Consider the following 18611-nt stretch of genomic DNA (forward strand, 5'->3'; position numbering starts at 1 on the left):
GTGTTTGTTAGCAACATTACCTTCGTAGCTTTGACACTAAAGAAGCAAGCTTTGGAAACACAACATATCTTGTATGATTGATTACTGCAGGAATTGAGTAAAGTGGATTGTTCAATGATTATTTTCATTCTGTCGAATTATAAGCGAGGCTGTTTAACTTATAAATAGAATTAGCCAGTATTACATAGCAACTTACTGTATAAAATTATGTTTTTATGCACTCCCTTCAGTGTTCATTACTCTAGATGGTCTTACTGTAGTAGAAATAATTATTCCTGGTGTTAATTAAATCAATAATACATAACAAAAAGTGAGAGTACAGAACAGTAAATCATGTTTTTGAAAAAAAAGTTTAAATAAAAAAAAACACACATTAGCTCTAATTGTATTGAATGAAAGCTCTAGCTGCACTGACTGAAATCTAATAATTGGAAATGATGAAATTTTTGTACAGCTCTGTAAACTCTTGTGTCAGTGTGGCTGTCGAGCACAGTGATACACAGCAGTGTCTTCGTTCTTCACGCTGTTCATGTGCAGATACAGCTGGTCTTTGCTGTTGTCTCTGGAGATGGTGAACCTTCCTTGGACAGACTGAGAGTAAGTCTTGGTCTGACTGTCATATCTGATTAATGCCAACCATTCTAAGCCTTTTCCAGCAGCCTGTCTGACCCAGACCATCCAGTAGCCATCAAAGTCTAGACTGGATGCTGTACAGGTCAGTGTATGAGATCCACCAGGTGTAATGACCACTGCTTCAGACTGGATCAGCGTTTGACTCCAACATTCTTAAGGAAAACAAAGCAATGAATAAAATATTATAATTTTTAATGCAGAATGAAAAACATTCAGTAGAAAATCAGCCCATCAGGATCTTTACTTGTAGTGAGAGACAGTAAAATAAAACTCCAGAAGATCTTCACTTCCATTGTCCAGGTAGCAGAGTGATGACCATCAAGCAGGATATCATAAAGACTGAGTGATGACTGAGAATATAAAGCTTGTAAAGGACAGTGAGTTTGCATACAATATTTGGGTCTTTCATTCTGAATTCTTCTTCTAAATAGCCCCACCCACTTCTCTGCCTTCTCTTCCACTGTAGTCTTATACACTACTTTAACCAATACATATGATCAGGGATCATTAATGTCTGCACACACTGAGGTCCTCTGAGATCAACATTTACATAATTGGACAGAAGTTACTGATGGTTTTGACACCATAGATGTCTGTCAAACAAATCAAAACACAGCTGTGTCTCCAGACTACAGGTGTTGTTGGATGCAACTGAAGGAAGTTTTAACTTCAGTTTCTTAACTAATAGAGTCATTACATTTTCTACAGTTTTCACTCTGTGATGCCGTATCATGTCCCATTTCTCCTTTTAGTGTTCAAGAGATGCACTACTAGCGCCCTCTATGTGGTCAAAAGCCATATCAGCCCTTACCTTTCATGTAGAACATTGCAATGTCTCAGAATGACCATGTCAATCACGGGCACATTATAAAGCATTATAGAATAGAATGAAACAATATAAGCCATACCGCCCCCTACACTTCCTGTAGTGAATTACAGTACAGACGCTCCAGATACTCTACAGGTGATGAAAAAGGGCTGAATGTCAGGAATGGAACTGGTTCTCATGTGGGCTGTGCTAGATAACAGAACATGTTGAGGTTCAAGCAAAAAGGGACTGGATAATGATTTATGAGCCATTTCACAGAAACTTAGTCAACTGATAATGTTGAACAGTGTAAAACTGCAATAAGTGCAAAAAACCTGCATTTCTCATACAGTAAAGTATGGTGTATGGTTATGAATATGATTGTGGTTTTTGGCTGTTAGGAATACGCAACACTACCATCAATATCTAGTATTACTTTTTCTGTCCAGCAAATCAGTTTTCAGCTTTTTCAGATTTCAGTGCAGCATCTTTGAAACATTAAGCAGACAGAAATTGTAAATGTGTTAAACCTGAACTGAATGTTTATCTTGATGAACTGAACTGGCTAGAATGATAGGACACGGGTTGCCCTCTACAGGCTGAAATAGGTACTGCATTGTGATACATTTCATATTACAGAGCTGGTGTAGAGGATGTTAAATGTTTGTACATGTAAAAGTTATCAATATTATCAGATTCAGTACCAGACATCTCTATCAGTGTCAGTGTATATCAAAAGAAGAGAAAGAAAATGTGTTAGATTTAATTATTTGGAAGTATAAAACAAATCTTCATAATAGAGAACAGTATTAGAAATATATAAGCAGTACTGTGCAAAAGTCAGAGACCCCCTTTGTTCATATAACTTCCGGTTCAAATTGCCTGTCAGTATGAGCTGTTATTTTTTTTTCCTTTCATCTGTTCCTTCCTCATCCCTCCATTCTTCCATAAACTGCTATTACTCTTCCATAAACTGATTTAACTCCAGTTACCCTGTCTAAGTTTATTTAATTATCCATTTAACCATGTATTTATATGTTTATTGTCAGCTGAAAATACATGTTGAAACCTGTACTAAATCAATTTTCAACTTTGCTCTGCTTTAAGCTTTAGCTCACCTATAGCCACTTTTCTCACATCTCTGGCAGGAAACTTTTCACAAAAAAACTGTTCTACTTTTGAGTAAATGTCTCTCAGCAATCCATTTTTTGCGAGTCTAAAGTCGCTTCTCATTTGCCAGCTTCTTGTTCAAATTTTCTCGTTTCATATTAAATGGCGCCCGAATATTACTATTGTACCATTTAAGGTGGAACGGGAAAATTCGAATGAGAAACTCTTCAGCTTCACAACTTTTTAGTGTTTGACAGTTTCACGGTGCAGACCAAACTTCTCAGAAAACCTGCTGAGTGATTATAAATAAATCCATTTGTCTCCAAATAATCAATGTTCATCTTAAATCTTTCATTAGCTACTAGCTTGGTGAGATTGTTGTCTGTGTTGCAATGATGACCAGCAGTCTGCTCACCAGCCTTCAGGGTAAAGGGTGAATTAGCAGATATAGGCTACATTAACTTCAGCATTTAAGACTTTTTATAGTCAAAACCGTGTTGAACGATTAGCAGACCTTTATTTTACTGCAAAGGAGGATTATTTTATTTTTACCCGGAAACCTAATTCTGCTGTGAAGCTGAGGTTTAAATCAGTTGTGTTTAATTTGAAGGCCTTCACCTACATCATGTCATGGAAGATGTCATCTCTCTCTCTCTCTCTCTCTCTCTCTCTCTCTCTCTCTCTCTCTCTCTCTCTCTCTCTCTCTTTTTGCTTGTCTCTTTTGCATCTCTGTCCTCACTGATACTGAATTACTGAAAAAGCACAGTTTAAACATATACCATTGTAGTCCAAACAAAAGAAATACATTTTTTCAATCTTAATGTGCTAATTGTGCTCATAAACTTTTAGCTAACTAAAGTTTTATTATTACAACATTATATGTTAGCGTATAGCATGTGTGCTGCATACCTGAACATCTCAAGAAGTTACTCTGCTTGTCTGGGCAGCAAAGCGTCTCTTACAGAGATAAACAGAGAGGACCGTCAAGTCTATGGCCGAACCATGGCTGTTATGAGGTCAGCTGAGAACCCGTCACTGCCCATTGAGTAATAACGTGGGCCTCGGTGTCCTACCGCTAGTTACAAATTAGACAGGCACCAAAGCAACTGTGGATAGCAATGTTGCCAAGCAGTTATTGGAGGGTTGGGAAGATAAGGTGGAGCCAGGCATTTGAGTTGGCCATGATACAGTGAGCACAACATATCAGGTTTCCTTATTTTAAAAAATGAGGTGTAATAAATATTTCGTCCCCATTTGGGTGGGCCTGTGATACTGTGGCTAAGCCTCTGAGTGGACTACTGTATTATCATAACTGCACTGTTTCTACATTTAATCTCATGAATGGAGAAAAGCAAATAAATAAATGAAATCCTTCTGAAACAACTAAGGCCCGGACCTCGGTGTCCTCATAGCTAGTTACGGCCTTGCTGAAGAGCATGAGAGAGATGAAAGATATTCACTTGTGAGTTAAAATGCATTTGAAAATCAGCTCATTTTAGAAGAACAAGTATGATCAGTATAATTTCACCAGCTATGGTACACACCTAGGCTGTACAACGAGCAAGTCTGTCCCAAACGAATCTTTTTAAACCTGCTACCTTACATGTCCTGTAGTATATTACATTCTGTCAAAATGACCATGTGCGTCATATACACATTATACAGCATTACAGAGCCATATCCCCTCCTATACCTCCTGTAGTGTATTACAGTCTGTCAGAATGACAGCAGGGATCATATAAACATTCAAAAACGTTACAGCTTTTTACATGAAAAGAATAAAAACATATCGCCCCTACACTTCCTCTAATGTATTATGATCTGTCAGAATGATTGTCGGAATAAACTAAACACTATTAAATATTATAGAGCAGTTTTTTAAAATGACACAAGAGAGGCCACACTGACCACTACACCTCCCTTAGTGTATTACAATCTGTCAGAATGACAACATGGATCATATGAACATTACAAAGCATTAACCCTTAGAACCCTTTGGCTGATGGATGGTCACAGGTGGCTGAAATAACTCCAGATGGTGAGGGCAGTGTCTGATGAGTGATCTGATGTGTGAATCATGTCGCTGTTTTAACCCTTTGTTGGAATAAGAAGGCCAAAAAACAGAGTAATAAGGTCAAGATTTTGGTGATTTTCTGAGGCGAATTACTCACTGATGCTGACGTCATAGGTTGATGATGTTGCTTGATGCCATACTAGCTAGTCAGTGAAGGGTCTGCTGATATGTGTGCCATGTCTGTAGCTTAAACCGTTCTGAAGTTATGAAGGCTAGAAGTCAACTACATGTTTACCTGCAAATTGTGGGCTTCGGGTTATAGAACTTGACAGTTATATCGAGCACTACAGAGCATTTTTTTAATCAATCAATAGATGCCATATTGCCTCTTATAATTCCTCAACTATATTACAATCTGTTAGAAGGACTATGTGGATCTTATGAAATTAAAGAGCATTTCTAGAGTTCTGTAAATGATGGATCAACTTTTGCCATACTCATTTTTAATAGTTATGATAAACATGATCACAACAGTGTTGCAACCCTACTTAGCGCCTTTATAGGTAGAAAATAAATTTTATCATCTGTACTAGCCCTCACTGTGTGCAGCTAGATTGAATTATATCATGATCTTAAGTTTAATCCCGTAATTGGGAGTTTTTGTACAGCACTGTAGTGTCTTGTATCAGTGTGTATATTCTTGCACAGTAATAAACAGCAGTGTCTTCTGTCTTCAGGCTGCTCATGTGCAGATACACCTGCTTCTTACTGTTTTCTCTCGAGGTGGTGAATCTTCCCTCAACAGACTGAGAGTAATATTGACTGCCACCTTTTGGAGCTGTAATACGCAAGATCCATTCAAGCCCTTTTCCGGAAGCCTGTCTAATCCAGCATATATCTGCAACACTAAGATCAATTCCAGAGAAGGTGCAGGTGAGAGTGTGAGATCCTCCAGGTTTAATGAGCGCTGGCTCTGACTCAGTCAGTGTCTGACATCTACAACCTGTCAAATAAATGCTCAGTTAATCAATTCAGTTCAAACACTGACACACAATCTCACACAAACACACAAATGACATGAATAAAGATTCTCAGATGAGCTACTCACTGATTACAGTCATTAATGTGAATAGAAAGTAGTGAATGGTTCTTGGTTTCATGGTTGCTGCTGAAAAGTATAATCAAAGTGAGAATAATGTAGTTAGAGTCTGTGTTTATAAAGGAAAGATTCATTTGCATGTCCCGCCCTCTGAAGGGTTCATCAGCAGAAAAACTGGGGATGTTCTGGCACTGATGTTACCTATATATTATTACAGAAACCCAGTTGAGACCAGATTGTTCAGAAGGTCCTGCATCCAGCATCGCCAATGTATTTTGTTAAATACAGACCAGTGAGGCTGAAAGAGAGTCCCTCAAGGAGTCTTTGTAAAGCTGTACATCTGACTTTATTTAGTCATTAATGTGAAAATACAGTGGTAAATGATTATTGGTTTCATGGTTGCTGCAGAAAAGTTGCTGCAGAACCAAATTGACAATAATGCAGTTAGAGTCTGTGTTTATAAAGGAAAAGTCCTGTCTGCATGTCCTGCGCTCTGCAGAGTTATTTTGGCATCATATTATAAAGACAACTTCACTTTACTTGAACCCTGCTACCTAAGACTGACATTAACAATGCCACTAACATGTCATGGCAGATGTACTAAACTGTTAGTTCTCATGATGGATATTGTTCTGTAATATAACAGTATCATGTTATAACTAGCAGTAATTATCATTATAGATCCCATTATATTGGTGATGACAGCAAAAGTTTAAACAGTAAAAATTAGCATGTGTCATAAGCCGTCATGACATCATACATTATGACATCATGTGACAATTATCATTACTGATAACATGACACTGTTATATTATTGAACAAAACGTGTCATGACAACTCATTACAGCATATGACATCTTGCATTTTTTTTTATATAGAAATACTTTGTGATTAAACTACTCACTAGTTAAACTATTTATTCTGATATATGGCATTTTTCCATAACAGCAGTAATAAGTACAAAAAAATAAGTGCAAATATCTGTGAAATTAAGGTGACCATTTGTTTCTGTGAATTCACATACTATTTCTGTAAATTAACAACAACAGTGTTTCAATACAATTAAAAAAAAATGATATTCACCATGTCATTTTACAGTATGTTGATAGTATAAATATTTTATTTACAGTGTGTATTTAGTTGTTGAGGCTTCCTTGGCTTTTTTTATTCCCAACACTGACAAACAAGAAGCTCAGCAATGGTGCTGAGAATGTGTCTGAGATTGTCCATCTTTGAAGTTTTTGTACAGGAACTCTTATGTTTTGCATGGTTGTGCCTCTATAACGGGCACAGTAATACACAGCTGTGTCTTCAGGCTGCATGTTCTGTCCTTGTAAAGTCACTGTGCTGCTGGAGGAGTCTTTAGAAATACTGAACTTGCTTTTCAGAGACTCTTTTTGGTAAATACTCCCACCACCCCAGATGTGGATTATCCACTCCAGAGTTTTCCCTGCAGGCTGCCGAATCCAACCTGTCGCATAGTTATCATCAGTAACTGAATAACCAGATACTTTACAGCTGATGGTCAGAGACCCTCCTGGCTTTATAAGCTCTGAACTCGGCTGAATTAGTCCAATATCACATTTCACACCTGGAACAAAGAAAGACAAAGATGATCTCACTCATTTACAGCATGTTTAGACATGTGAGGTACAAATAGTAATAAATTGTGTGGTTTGTGTTGCTCAATGTTTGTATTCCAGTCCAGAAAGAGACTCACAGGTTGCTGCTGTGGTCAGCAATAGCAGAAATATGTAGAACATGACTGTCTGTTGAAGATGCTGTCCTGATCTGCAGTGAAGTGAAAGGAACAAGATCCTTTTGATATAAACAGGAGGACTAAGTCACTTTGCATACAGTTCACACGGTCATGATAAAAACTCACCCATCAGCGTGATGACAACCATACATTTTTAAAATATCTGTACCATATATCATATGAAGTTAGTGACTGTACAGCCTCTGTATTCAGCTGCCCTCTTGTGGTTTGGATAATGACAGGGAGGCATCACACGTTGCTGGAATTGTTCAGTTGAGCATGTAAATGTGGAGAGAATAATAGCACATGAGTAGTCAGTAGGCATTGAAAATCTACAGACAATTTAAAAAAGCCCCAGTCGTAGCAATCATGCAATCAAGTAGAGTTTAAAAACTTATGACAGAATCTGTGACACATTCCACATTCCAGTTTTAAGACAGTGTAAGAATTCTCTTATAACATTTATGTGTATAGCAAACGTAAAAGATAACAACAACTGTCATGCAAAATGCTGCACAACAGAGTATTATTTTGCAGAAATTCAAAGTGTGATTTCTGCCAGAATATAACAGCTTAAATAGCAGAAAAAGACCACCACTTGCTGCTATAGGGTTGATTACTTCAACATGACTATGCCCCCTTCTCTGAAATGTCCACACATCTACAGACTTATTATAAATACAAATTATAAAAAAAATGTACATTTAACATCATTTCATAAAAATAATTATTTAATTTTCTTTTTTTTTCTTTCTTTTTCCCTTTGTTTTGAGAACATTATATTGTCTGTGTAATGTGCTTATTAAGCCAGCCTTAACAATCCAGCAGTTAGTTATTAAATGGCTGCTTATTATTACATTATTAAGCAATAATTAAAGTGAAGTAAGCATTTTCCAGAGCACTTTTATTTGTGTATTATTGTGTTGTAGTAACAAATGAAAGGTGTTTTCTCAGTCTCAGTACCTTTTTCCTGAGAATATTTGAGTGCAAAGCCTCTGTTATTCATTTTTCTTTTCTGTCATGAGAACACAACTTACTGAAGTGAAATGCATTTTAAACCAGATGCAACAAAGACACACTATGTAATAATCAGATAATAATGCTCTGGCAAATGCTTAATTCACTCTAGTTACTACGTTATAATGTAGTCATAAGCAGCATATTAGTTACTATGTCATTGGCTTGATAAGTTAGTTAACAACTATTGGCTTGAAAAGGCACAATAAGGGTACAATGATGGACAACTAAAAGATTATGATGAATAATATACAAATACAAGTGCTCTGGAAATGCTTTTTTTCACGCTATTGTGTGATAATATAGTAATGAATAATAATGTGTAATAATATAGTAATGAATAATTTGTAAATTACCGACGATTCACTTGTTAAGGCTCAATAAGAGCATTTCCCTTTATACTAAAAGGTTACTTTTATAGATATATTATAATAGATATATAGATATATTTGTCAGATATTCTTCTCTAAAGATTGCCTACTCTTAGGCCTTTTCTGAAGGTAAAGATAACTACACATTATTAATGATATAATTATCATATTAATTGTTTCATACTAGTAATATTATATAATGGGAAAGATTGGTCACAGTAAGTACAAGAATATATAATGTATAATGTAGGGATTTTGTGAAAGTCTGTGGAGTGTATATTCATTTGTAAATGATACTGCACTGCATTCATATCACTAAAAATAAACAAATAAAAAACAATTATATTGCAATAAACATATACAATATGTCCCTCATTGATTTAAGGCTTTGACCACATGTACCTAGATATTTGATTTATTCTATTTTTTTTGTCTGTTTTCAAACAACTCTTAGTCCAAACCAACAGCATTTTTGAAAATCTCTCTATCCACAAAAGAACACAAAAATGAGCATTTGAACACAGCAGAGCATGAAAATTTATACAATTTTATGTCACATCACCTTAAGAAGAACTTCGTAAAACATATGCATTGCACAAGAACATGATACAATGTGAGATTGTCATGTTACAAACACAACAGGTTTTTACATGAAGGCTATCAGATGGTTTCCACAAATTCAAACTGATTTCTGCCAGAAAATAAAAGCTTAAACAACAAAAAGGAAAAACAGGCCACCCTTTCCTGCCACAGGTTTATTTATGTTGTCACGGATTTGCCACTGTCTCCAAAACAAAGCAAAGAAACTGAGTTTTCTAGCTTTTTCACTCCATTTGAATTAGGGATTTTTTTGAGTGTTAATCTGGCTTTGCTTAATGATTATATCTTCATATCTTTAGAATAAAACCCATTTAAAAGAAATAAACATAGGTCTTGATGCCTCCGAAATGCAAGTTGATGAAAAAAATAAAGCTAAATTCAGTTATAAACGTTTTTACCGCCAAACTGCCTAGATACAGAAACAACCTGACCATATGCTTAATTAAAGAAACAGCAACCAATATGCTCAAGCTAAGAACATGATGATTTTGCAAAAACTTCCACGTCCATATGAAAAGACGGAGACGAGAGGCCAAATATCCTCATATGTGTGGATGTGTCTGAGACTGTAGTTCATCTGTGATGTTTTGTACAGCCACTCTTATGTTCTGCATGTTTGTGCCTAACGGGCACAGTAATACACAGCTGTGTCTTCAGGCTGAACGCTCTGTCCTTGCAGTGTCACTGTGCTGCTGGAAGTGTCTCTGCTGATGCTGAATTTATGTTTCAGTGAATCTTTATAGTATGTGCCCCCGGTATAACATATGTATCCAATCCACTCCAGAGCTCTTCCTCCAGAAACAGAAACCTGCCGTATCCATCCTGTGCAGTAGCTGCTGTCAGACAGTGAATATCCAGAGACTTACAGGTGATGGACAATGACTGACCAGGCTGTATGGACACTGTATTTGGCTGAGTGAGCTCAATGCCACAGTGGAAACCTACAAATAGAATAAGAACATTTTAAACACAAATTTGGTTTGATTAATATTCAAATGTCTGCTCAGATATCTGGACTCAAACACTGGTTTTCTTACAGGGTAAAGTTGCCAGAAGTATCAGCAGTGCAGCAGGCAGCATGGTGGAAGCTGGAGCTGTCGTTTGATGTTAGAAGCTCAAGCTGATGCGACCTTTTGCCAGACTGCATTAGACTGCGTTATTTCAAGTCAAGGAGGAGGAGAGCATGTTTCAAAATTAGGGAGGAGAAACAACAGCATAAGAACACTGTGGGATGGTCAGTGGTAGTGATGTAGTAAAACAAAAATATCCCACCTAATGATTAAAGAGAATATCATTGATTTCTCTTATATATTCTAATCAGGAATAACATTCTGACCGCCTCCTTGTTTCTACACTCATTGTCCATTTTATCAGCTCCACTTACTATATAGGAGCACTTTGTAGTTCTACAGTTACAGACTGTAGTCCATCTGTTTCTCTGCATACTTTGTTAGCCCCCTTTTACCCTGTTCTTCAGTGATCAGGGCCCCATGGACCCTCACAGAGCAGGTACTATTTGGGTGGTGGATCATTCTCAGCACTGCAGTGGTGGTGGTGTGTTAGTGTGTGTTGTGCTGGTCTGAGTGGATCAGACACAACAATGCTGCTGGAGTTTTTAAACACTGTGTCCACTCACTGTCCACTCTATTAGACACTCCTACCTTGTCAGTTCACTGTGTAGATGTAAAGTCAGAGTCGATAGCTCATCTGCTGCTGCACAGTTTATGTTGGTCATCCTCTAATCCTTCATCAGTGGTCACAGGACATTGGTCACAGGACGCTGCCCACAGGACGCTGTTGGCTGGATATTTTTAGTTGGTGGACTATTCTCAGTCCAGCAGTGACACTAAGGTGTCTGCTGTGTCTGATCCACTCATACAAGCACAACACACACTAACACACCACCACCATGTCAGTGTTACTGCTTCTAGACCTATGTGCTGTATGAAACAATTCAGCAGTTATTCAGTGCTCTGGGGTCTGCAAAAATGCTGAGCAGGCCAAGCTGACCAAGATTTTGGATCAGATGTCAAGAGGAAAGGATCTTAATGACTGAAAGAGGTCTTACCATTGGAGTGCTGAGGGCAGGAGTCAGCAAAGACTGGTCAACTGGCCAGTGTTTAAATAGGCACAGTGACTAAAGAGACGTCTGCATGTAGACCTCAGTAAATAGGGTTGGACATTGTGATTGAAAGCGTGAATTCAGTGAACATGATGTTTCCATCCACAACTATATAGACAGGAATTTTAGTAGGCAGTGAATAAACTCATCAGAAACATGAATGACCATTTAAGACTGCAGTGGTGCAGAAATAATCAAGACTGGCCTACAGAGATGTGAAAAAAGTAATCTGGTCAAATGGATGTCCTTCACCATTTTCTGAAGGGGCAAGGGCACCTAGAGAATGATACATGCTGTTACCTTCTCTGGCATTTTGTTGGCATGGTTTGGGTCCATTTGTGCTATTAGAGGGCAAGGTCACTGCAAATCAATCCAAAATTATTCTCACATGATTCTATCCTAAAGGGAGTGGCCTCTTCCAGGATGGCAGTGCCCCAGTACACAGGGCATGAGAGGTCACTGAATGGTTAGATGAGTACAGAAATAATATTGCCACCCTGGTAGTTACAAGATCTGAATGTAGGTGAACACCTGTGTTAGATTTTGGACCAAAGAGTTAGGCAGCGTTCTCCACCACCATCATCAAAACACCAATTGAGGGAATATCTTTTGGAAGAACGGTGTTCCACTCCTTTAGCACAGTTTTAGAGACTTGTAGAATCTGTACCAAAGCAGATTAAAGCTGGTCTGTTGACCCAGCACCTTAATAAGTCACTTTTTTTGGACATGAATGTTAGCATGAATAAAATACATTTTATCTTTCATATTTTATTAATATGCATATGCTGGCATATTTCTTTAGCTGTGTGTGTGAATGCTGTATGTGCAAGTGTTTTTGTCAGGGTCTTCAGTGTGTTTCCATCACTGTGCTGGTCTCCTTACACAATAATACACAGCTGTGTCTTCAGGCTGCATGTTCTGTCCTTGTAAAGTCACTGTGCTGCTGGAGGCGTCTTTAGAAACACTGAACTTGCTTTTCAGAGACTCTTGTTTGTAAGTGCTCCCACCACCATAGATGTAGTTTATCCACTCCAGGGTTTTCCCTGCAGGCTGTCGAATCCAACCTGTTGCGTAGCTGTTATCAGTAACTGAATAACCAGATACTTTACAGCTGATGGTCAGAGACCCTCCTGGCTTTATAAGCTCTGAACTCGGCTGAACTAGATCAACACATTTCACACCTGGAACAAAGAAAGACAAATATAATTTTGATGATTTATACCATACAAACAAGGAGTTCTGCAACTTTACATTAATAAGAATAAATTGTGTGGTTTATACTGATAATTGTTTTTATTCCAGTCCATAAAGAGACTCACTGGTTGCTGCTGTGGTCAGCAATAGCAGAAACGTGTAGAACATGGCTGTCTGTTGAAGATGCTGTCCTGATCTGCAGTGAAGTGAAAGCAAGAAGCTGCTTTTAGTACAGAAGGACTGAGTCACTTTGCATAGAGTTCACATGATAAACATCACCACCATCAGTTTCATGACAGCCATATATTTTAAAAATAACTGTATCATGTCATTGTAGAGCCTTAGTAGTGGTTTGGAGGAAGACAGGGAGGAATTCCAGGTTGCTGGAATTGTTTAGCTGAAAATGTAAATGTGTAGAGAGTGAAAGCAGATGAGGATGTTATATTGTTAAATGTCGGTAGGAAATGAAAACTACAAATAATTAAAATAAAAGCCCATTGATTTTTAGCAATCATGCAATAAAATAGAGTTTAAAAATTTAACTTATGATTGAGTAATCATTGATTGTTATGTTACTTGGCAACCATAACCAAATCTACTGTAATCTAAAGGTTGTTACACACTGAACACAATGTAAATAACCAGCATGGAAATAGAACTTATTATTCACAAAAACTATTCACCCAGCATTTTATTTAGGATTTTGATGTGTCGTTGTGCCTCAAAAAGGCAATCAAACTGGCAAAATGTCTTTTAGTGCTAATAGATGTCATTTGCTCCTCATAAAATGGAAAAAAAAATATTGACATTGAGTGGGCTACCATGTATTTTTGAAAAAAAAAGAAGCACAAAGAATTTGCACACATAAAAAAAAAAAATGTTCTGTAAAGACATTTATAATTTGCTTTGCTTGGTGGAAGAACTGTTTGTTGTGATTAATAATATAATGTATGACATGAATTTTACTGTTTTGTAGAACAGTTCACTCAATGCTGTGTTTTACATTGATTTTACTCCATTTTACATGGTGCCTAACAACACCCCTTCCACGGTAACAGAGCCTGCAGTGGATTGGTGCTTTATTAGAAGCTTTTTCAGTTTAGTTTCCACCCTTTCAGATGATCTCTCTAGTCAGAGTGTTTATGGATGAGTCTGTTGAAATGATCTTGCCGTGTGTCTTGTTGGTCAAATTAAATAAAAAACAAAATCATAAAGCAAAGTAGTCAGTTTGGGGAAGATATAGGGTTATGATGCAACAGATGATGATGATGATGATGATGATGATGATGATAGAGAGATTTGTGTAATGCAACTAATGTAAGTCAGTAACTGTCATGTGATTATATAGCATAACAATGCAGCACTGAGCAATCCTAAACCCCATAACTAAACTCTTCGATGGCTAATTCACTACTTCACTTCTGGAGTATGAAGTAATACAAGCATCAGGCAATGAGTTGATTTTTATGTGGAGCCTGGAATACTAATGTAGTTTTACATAAACACTGTGGCCAATAGGGTTAGTTCAGTAAAACTATCATCCACTACTATATTTTGCATGAATAAAGGTTGAGCTCAGTGATCTCCCCCTAGTGTTCAGAGACAGTACTGCTGAAATGTCTTTCAGTCCCACTGTTTTTCAGCTGTCATGTAAAAGCAGTGGATCCCAGTCCTAATAGAAGGGCACAATTGCTCTACAGTGGTGAACCTTGTCTAATATGGTAAGTAATTTTAAGTGTTTGTAAGATTTACATACAAAACTTGAGGGAAATACACAGTACTGTGCAGAAGTATCCTACAATATTTAAGTGGTGATTTTATGACAATGTGTTTTTTCTTGCCAAGATAAATGGTTTAAATTATTTGTTTAGATTCATAAGCCTTTTACGGAGCCCCTAAGGGGCCATGATAAAAAAAAAAAAAAGTTGACATTGCATTCCCTCGCAAATGTTCTGCATTCCATCTGTATCATCTATGTTGGTCTGTTTGTCATGAAATTTTGATTGAGTACAAAAGGCAGCTGGCATTTTCAAATGATAGAAATCAGTAAAAAACACAAAAATGGAGAAAGGCTCTGTTCTGACAGTGACGATGCATATCTGCTGAACTGATTTTGGTTTTGTGTTTCTGACTAACCGTCAGTTCTAAAAGATTCCGTGCTTGCAAATTCAGCAGCCATTATGGAGCAGCTTAAATTCATTCACCTCCAGGAGAAGCTTGAGAATTGAGTTAATTGATTGTAAAGCAAATAAGCTGTATATATCAGAAACTCACTGGGAAACTTAGTATCTCCTGACTAAACATCTTTTCATACTGTTACTCTACAGAAGCTGCAGTTCCAGCTGTGTATTATTTGGTTCTGACACTAAAGGGATTTTCTAATATGTACAAACAGCTCCAGAAATACTGGCATCCTTCATGATAACAAGCTAAAATTAACATATAAAAAGAACCACACATGTAATGAGTGATATTTCGGGCTTAAACAAACGGGTAAGCTTCATGTGTTTATTGTCAAAATGGTTTTTGAGATAAAATAAAGGTGTCCTTTAGTAACAGAAATTTTCATAAAAAATGCAGATTCCTAAAATATACAGCCGCCCCTGGCGAGAATTACAGCACTCTGCCTCTTCCTGTAGTGTTTTGCAAAGTTGGAGAACACTTGCAGAGGGATCTTGGACCAGACTTCCATGACCTCTTCAGTTGAGACCATTGATGAGTTCAAGTCTGGAAACTTAGAGGACCATTGAAAACATTGATTTTGTGTTACTGCAACCGTGTCAGTTTTGACGTGTGTTGGGTCATTGTCTTGTTGGCAGACCCAAGCATGGCCCTGTTTTGGCCTTCTAGCAGAAGCACCCAGATTTTTTAGCTAAAATGTTCTGGTATTGAATGGAATTTGTTATGCAACTGACCTTAACAAGAGCCACTGGACCACTGGTAGCAAAACACCCCCAAAGCATCAATCAGCCACCACCATATTTTACTGTGGGTACAAGGTGTCATTCTTTGTTCTCTGTCCATGTTTTTCGATGGTGTGCATGGCCAGAGAGCTCATTTATTCTCTTCTGACCACAATACGTGATTCCAAATGTAATTCCAATGTTGCTTGGCAAAGTTGAGACACTAGGATTTTTGTCGTGGTCTCAGGAAGGGCTTCTCATTCATAAAACTGATCCAAAATCCTGGTCATGGAGGAGGCACCTCATTTGTGATTTTGAAATGGTGAAACCCCAATATGCAACTAATCTTCGCAATTGTGAAACGGCTTTTCTTTGCCTTTTTTAGCGTCCTCTTCAATGCACATGAGGGCAGTATGCGGATACGCCCCATTCCTGGAAAATTCTTAACTATTGCATGCTTTTGAAACTTTTTACTATGGCCCCGATTGTGCTTACTGGTAATTTCAAATGCTGACCAATTTTTTCCCCAAACTATGAAGCTCAATAGCCTTCTTTCTCATTTGACCTGAGAGCTCTTGTGTTTTACCCATGTGGATGAATGACAAAGGTAATTTATCTGTGTGTTACTTCCTATTTATGTTCTGGAGAAACATGAAATGGTCATAGACAACAAGTTCCTAGACCCAACTTGATTTTATTTATAATATTCCTTAAGGGTGCCAATAATTTTGCCACACATTTTTTTAACAGAATCAACCATTCCAAAAACACAACAACACTTTTGCAGGAATTCCTTTTACTGAATGCACATTGAATTGAATAGAATCATTGCATGTATTACCTATGTTTAATTAATGTTTTTGCTCACTTTCTTGAGGGGTGCCAATATTTCTGAATTTGACTGTATATATCAATTTCCCACTGGGTAGAATGGATATTTTGCCACCATTCTGTAAAGCTTGTCCAACCAAGCAAAGATTGTTATAAAATAACACATTTGTGGGCGGAGCATAAGAACAAATAAATAGTGATTGGACATATCAACCTACATATATACATATTATGGAGACAAAATTAATCTGTTTTTCTTTATGCCATGACCCTTTTAATTAAGCTGTTACAGAGTTCACCTCCCTCTGTTTATCCTGTGCTCTAGTTTTTGTACAGCTGTCTGTATGAGTTCCACCACAGTGAGTCTCTGGCACAGTAATACACTGCAGTGTCTTCAGGCTTCAGTTGACTCATGTGCAGGTAGAGATTAGAGCTGTCCTTGGATGCTGTGAATCTGCCCTGCATTGACCGGGCTGAGTATTTGTTACTTTCATCATAATAGTAAATAATCCATTCCAGGCCTTTTCCAGGAGCCTGTCGGATCCAGCCCATCCAAGTGCCCCCCACGTTAAATCCACTGCAGGCACAGGTCAGTTTCTGGGATCCACCTGGAGTCACTGTTACTGGCCGATCAGACTGTGTGAGAACAATCTGAGAGTGGACACCTAAACAGAAACACATAGAAACAGCAGGTTAAATGTGGTTGGTCAGTTTAATGCATTAATATGGTTCCTCATTGAGAGAGATAACAGACTCACATCCTGCAATCAGCAGCAGCAGTAAAGACGTGAGGAACATGGTGTTTGTGGAGCTGGAGCTGATCAGAGACACCAGAAACCTGGAGATCCTCTACAAACTGTCCTTCATTCACTCTACATATAGAGGAGTTTGATGAAGAGTTTGCATAACAGCTCAGCGATGTGAGACTCTGCTGCTCTGGCTTTAGGAGAACAATAGACAGGTCTGCTTTTTTGAAAAAAGGGCGCCCCCTACTGGAATATAGATAAAATTGAGTGAATAAACTTCCCAGCATTACTCAGGCTGACATTTAGTCTGACTTTGTTTGTTTGATGTGGAAATTACATTGATTTAGTGTCAATGAATTCAAATCTTACTGTATTGTTGAATGTCTGTAATATCAACACACAATACAGTTCATATTGAAACTTCTAGAGTTTTAAAAATACAAAGAAGTATAAGAATATAGAATATACATGAATGCACATGATGTCTTTACGTGGTTAATATAGTCACAATAACTTTATTTAATTAAAAAATCCATTTCTCATGTTTCTATTTTACTGTCATTAGTTTTTGCCTTAGCTTACTAAAATAAAACACACACACACACACACACACACACACACACACACACACATTTTCTGAGCTGCTTATTCTTCTGGGTCTAAGGGAGAGCTGGAGCCTATCCCAGCAGACATTTGGCGGAAGGCAATAAACACACTGGACAGGTCTCCAGGTCATTGCAGGGCAACTAAAATTGAGTAGAATTCTTAAAACATACATTGACAGAGGCCTCGATTTCAGTTTTGAAACATCTTCATGTTCGTATAGTTAATTCAGTTCTGTTATCAGTTCTGTTATCCACACTGTTCTGAATGTTTAAACAGCTCTTTACTCTCACTTATTTCCTCTGATATCCAACCCCTCACATCTCTCATTCCAGTGAAAGACACCTGTCTCTATTGTCTCCCTCTGATCTTCAGTTCTCTTCTATCATGAACTCCAAACCTCTCCACACTACTCAATATGTAGAGAAGGGATTTGATAACAAAATTGCATAACAAGTCAGTGATGTGAACAAATTCAGCACTGCCATTAAGAGCACATTAGTCATTAAACACCACCTACTGAAACATGAATGAACCCTTAGCACAACCCTATGACTGAAATATGATCCTGAGATTTTCAGGAATCATCGTCCACTGAAAATTCTCATATCTGTTATTCAGGGCAGTTTAAAACAACCAGATCTGTAGTAAACCTGCATAGGAGATGATGTGTACTTTGCCTTTACCCACCATGAGGAGGATGGTTATAGAGATGCCACCTCAATGTTAATAAACTTCATAGGTGTGCCAGAAGAAGGCGTTTTATTGTATCTTATCACAAACATAAATATCTGGAGTTTG

The 18611-nt window shown here is 37.6% G+C and overlaps 4 gene segments (V, D, J or C); all 4 read right to left on the reverse strand.

Moving 5' to 3' along the window:
* Positions 1 to 471: 471 nt before the first annotated feature.
* Positions 472 to 7427, reverse strand: LOC118803290. The segment is given in 3 exon segments: positions 472 to 785; positions 6941 to 7255; positions 7385 to 7427. Coding segments are annotated over 3 exon segments (672 nt in total).
* Positions 7428 to 10033: 2606 nt separating this feature from the next.
* LOC118803286 lies at positions 10034 to 10491 on the reverse strand. The segment is given in 2 exon segments: positions 10034 to 10352; positions 10449 to 10491. Coding segments are annotated over 2 exon segments (362 nt in total).
* A 1903-nt stretch (positions 10492 to 12394) lies between these two features.
* Positions 12395 to 12895, reverse strand: LOC118803291. The segment is given in 2 exon segments: positions 12395 to 12714; positions 12853 to 12895. Coding segments are annotated over 2 exon segments (363 nt in total).
* Positions 12896 to 16782: 3887 nt separating this feature from the next.
* Positions 16783 to 17305, reverse strand: LOC118803292. The segment is given in 2 exon segments: positions 16783 to 17126; positions 17220 to 17305. Coding segments are annotated over 2 exon segments (384 nt in total).
* Positions 17306 to 18611: the final 1306 nt, after the last annotated feature.

The sequence above is a fragment of the Colossoma macropomum genome, unplaced genomic scaffold (assembly GCF_904425465.1).
Source record: "Colossoma macropomum unplaced genomic scaffold, Colossoma_macropomum, whole genome shotgun sequence".
Classification (NCBI taxonomy): Eukaryota; Metazoa; Chordata; class Actinopteri; order Characiformes; family Serrasalmidae; genus Colossoma; species Colossoma macropomum.